The 2,205-nt window shown below is 37.3% G+C and overlaps 1 protein-coding gene across 6 annotated transcripts in view; it reads right to left on the bottom strand.

Annotated features, from left to right (window-relative positions):
- Positions 1-2,205, bottom strand: part of Ubr3 (ubiquitin protein ligase E3 component n-recognin 3) — a 132,883-nt gene that overhangs the window by 74,130 nt on the left and 56,548 nt on the right. For all 6 annotated transcript variants that reach the window (XM_029473748.1, XM_029473751.1, XM_021152412.2 and 3 more), the window contains exon 11: positions 1,343-1,429. In XM_029473748.1, coding sequence (XP_029329608.1) covers positions 1,343-1,429 — 87 coding nt within the window. The remainder of the gene's footprint in view (positions 1-1,342; positions 1,430-2,205) is intronic.

The raw sequence follows: 2,205 nt of genomic DNA, 5'->3' as shown, positions 1-2,205 counted from the left end.
AGGCTGGCCTCGAACTCAGAAATCTGCCTGCCTCTGCCTCCTGAGTGCTGGGATTAAAGGCGCGAGCCACCACTGCCTGGCCAAATTCTTAAAATACATGAATGATTATAAAGTTGTATTTTGCTTATATAAGTGAATATTCTAACTTATTTATAGTAAGTGTATACTAAAGTTCTGAGCAGTAATGGGGATAAAATCAGTAACTCAAAAGATTCCAGAAAAGAAAGTTCTTTGTATTCATCACTTTTCAGTAAATTCTGACTTTGTCAAAGTGTTTTTCAGAAAAACAAACTGGGCATAAAGATGCCAGAATGAGTCTCTGGCTAGTTAGTTCAGTTGGTTAAAGGGTGGTGCTAATAACATCAAGGTTTCTGGTTCAATCCCCGTATGGGCCAGTACATGTACTTTTGGGCTAGAGAGATGGTACAGTGGTTAAGAGCACTGACTGCTCTTCAGAAGGTCCTGGGTTCAAGTCCAAGCAACCACATGGTGGCTCACACCCATCTGTAATGAATGGGATCTGATGCCCTCTTCTGGAGTGTCTGAAGATAGCTACAATGTACTTACAAAATAAATAAATAGATCTTCAAAAAAAAAAAAGAGGAAACAGAACAATTCTCCCTACACAACAAATACACAACAGGGGTCCCACCTGCCCAGGGTTCAGAACTTAAATTGAGGGTTGGACAACTGGGAAGGACTGTCTGGTCTCTCTTCTGTACTCAGCATGTTCTGAGCTACCCCTAAGAGAAGGAGCTTCTTCAAGGCCCACAGAGCACACCCTGTGGCAGCTGTCTGTTCATTACTAATAAAACAGCACATTTGTTCAAGCTTCCATTCATTATCAAGAACATTGCGCAAATAATAAAGTTGGAATATAGTTCTTATTAATCTCTTCTGCCCCATTCATATTTGTGCCACCACTCTTACTCCATAACTGTCACTGAAGCTGTGACTCCATGACACACTTACGATGGAAAAAGCATGCCTCTGTCCTCAAGGACACAATCAAGCACAACTAAGGGGCTCTGCAGTCTCCTAAATGTCAAAGACTTAGCCATCCCTTTCCCATCAGCTCTGAAGTCCTTATGACACTAATTCTTCTACTCTTAGCTCATGAAAAGATATTCATAATCTTCAATGATACATGAAAATTAACAGTTTGTACTTAAATGCTTTTATATATGCAAAAAACCATACATACCTAGACAGGTTAGAGATGCAGCTCAGCAGTATAGCACTTACACAGCATGCACAAGGTTCAATCCCCAATTTTATATATATATATATATATATATATATATATATATATATATATACACACACTCACATACAAACATACCTCGTCTACAAAGTTAATAGCATCAAACCAATCTTGAAGAGCTTCAAGGCAGTACCTTACAACATTCCTGGTATACTCTTGAGTTTCCTTTAAAAAAAAAAAAAAGCTATGTAAATTTCATGGTACATAAATGTATATTTCCAACATTAAACTACGTGTAATAGTAAGCATTGCATACTCAGTAGTAAAATTCATAAGTTTACAACATAACCTCTATATTTTCTGTTTCAAGAAACCATTTCTTCATTAACTAAAAATAGCAAACAAATACAAAATTACAGAATATAATGTGCTTGCTTCTACAGGAGCCTTGAAGTAAAGCAAAGTTGGAAAACACTTTAAATAGACTAAATGCAGGCTCCATTTCAATGCCCACTCAAAAAATACTACAAATATTACAAATTCAGTACTATTATTATTCAGTAAATACTGAGTCTCTTTGGTGATAATGAAAAAGTACCAAAGATAAGTAACTGTGGTGGCCAGAAATCACTGGCAATGGACGTAATGTCACTTAACTGCTAACCTGAAAATGGTTAAAGAGCAATTTTCTGTGAAAACTATACACAATAAAAAGGAAGGATAGAACATATACATGCTATAATTAGTCTGTAATATCTGGGCTTGGAAAAAGAAATGGCATGAACCCTTTTCAGTAATAAGAACTCTGAAAAGGAACCACAATAGCTTATGATAAAATAGATCTACTCAAAAAGTTAAGTCTTAAGTTAACAGAAAATGTAAATCTAAAGAAGGCACACCCAGCTGGGCGTGGTGGCGCACGCCTTTAATCCCAGCACTTGGGAGGCAGAGGCAGGTGGATTTCTGAGTTTGAGGCCAGCCTGGTCTACAAAGTGAGTTCC

Source organism: Mus caroli, chromosome 2 (assembly GCF_900094665.2).
Source record: "Mus caroli chromosome 2, CAROLI_EIJ_v1.1, whole genome shotgun sequence".
NCBI classification, from domain to species: Eukaryota; Metazoa; Chordata; class Mammalia; order Rodentia; family Muridae; genus Mus; species Mus caroli.
This window is presented reverse-complemented; position numbering and strand designations above follow the sequence as displayed.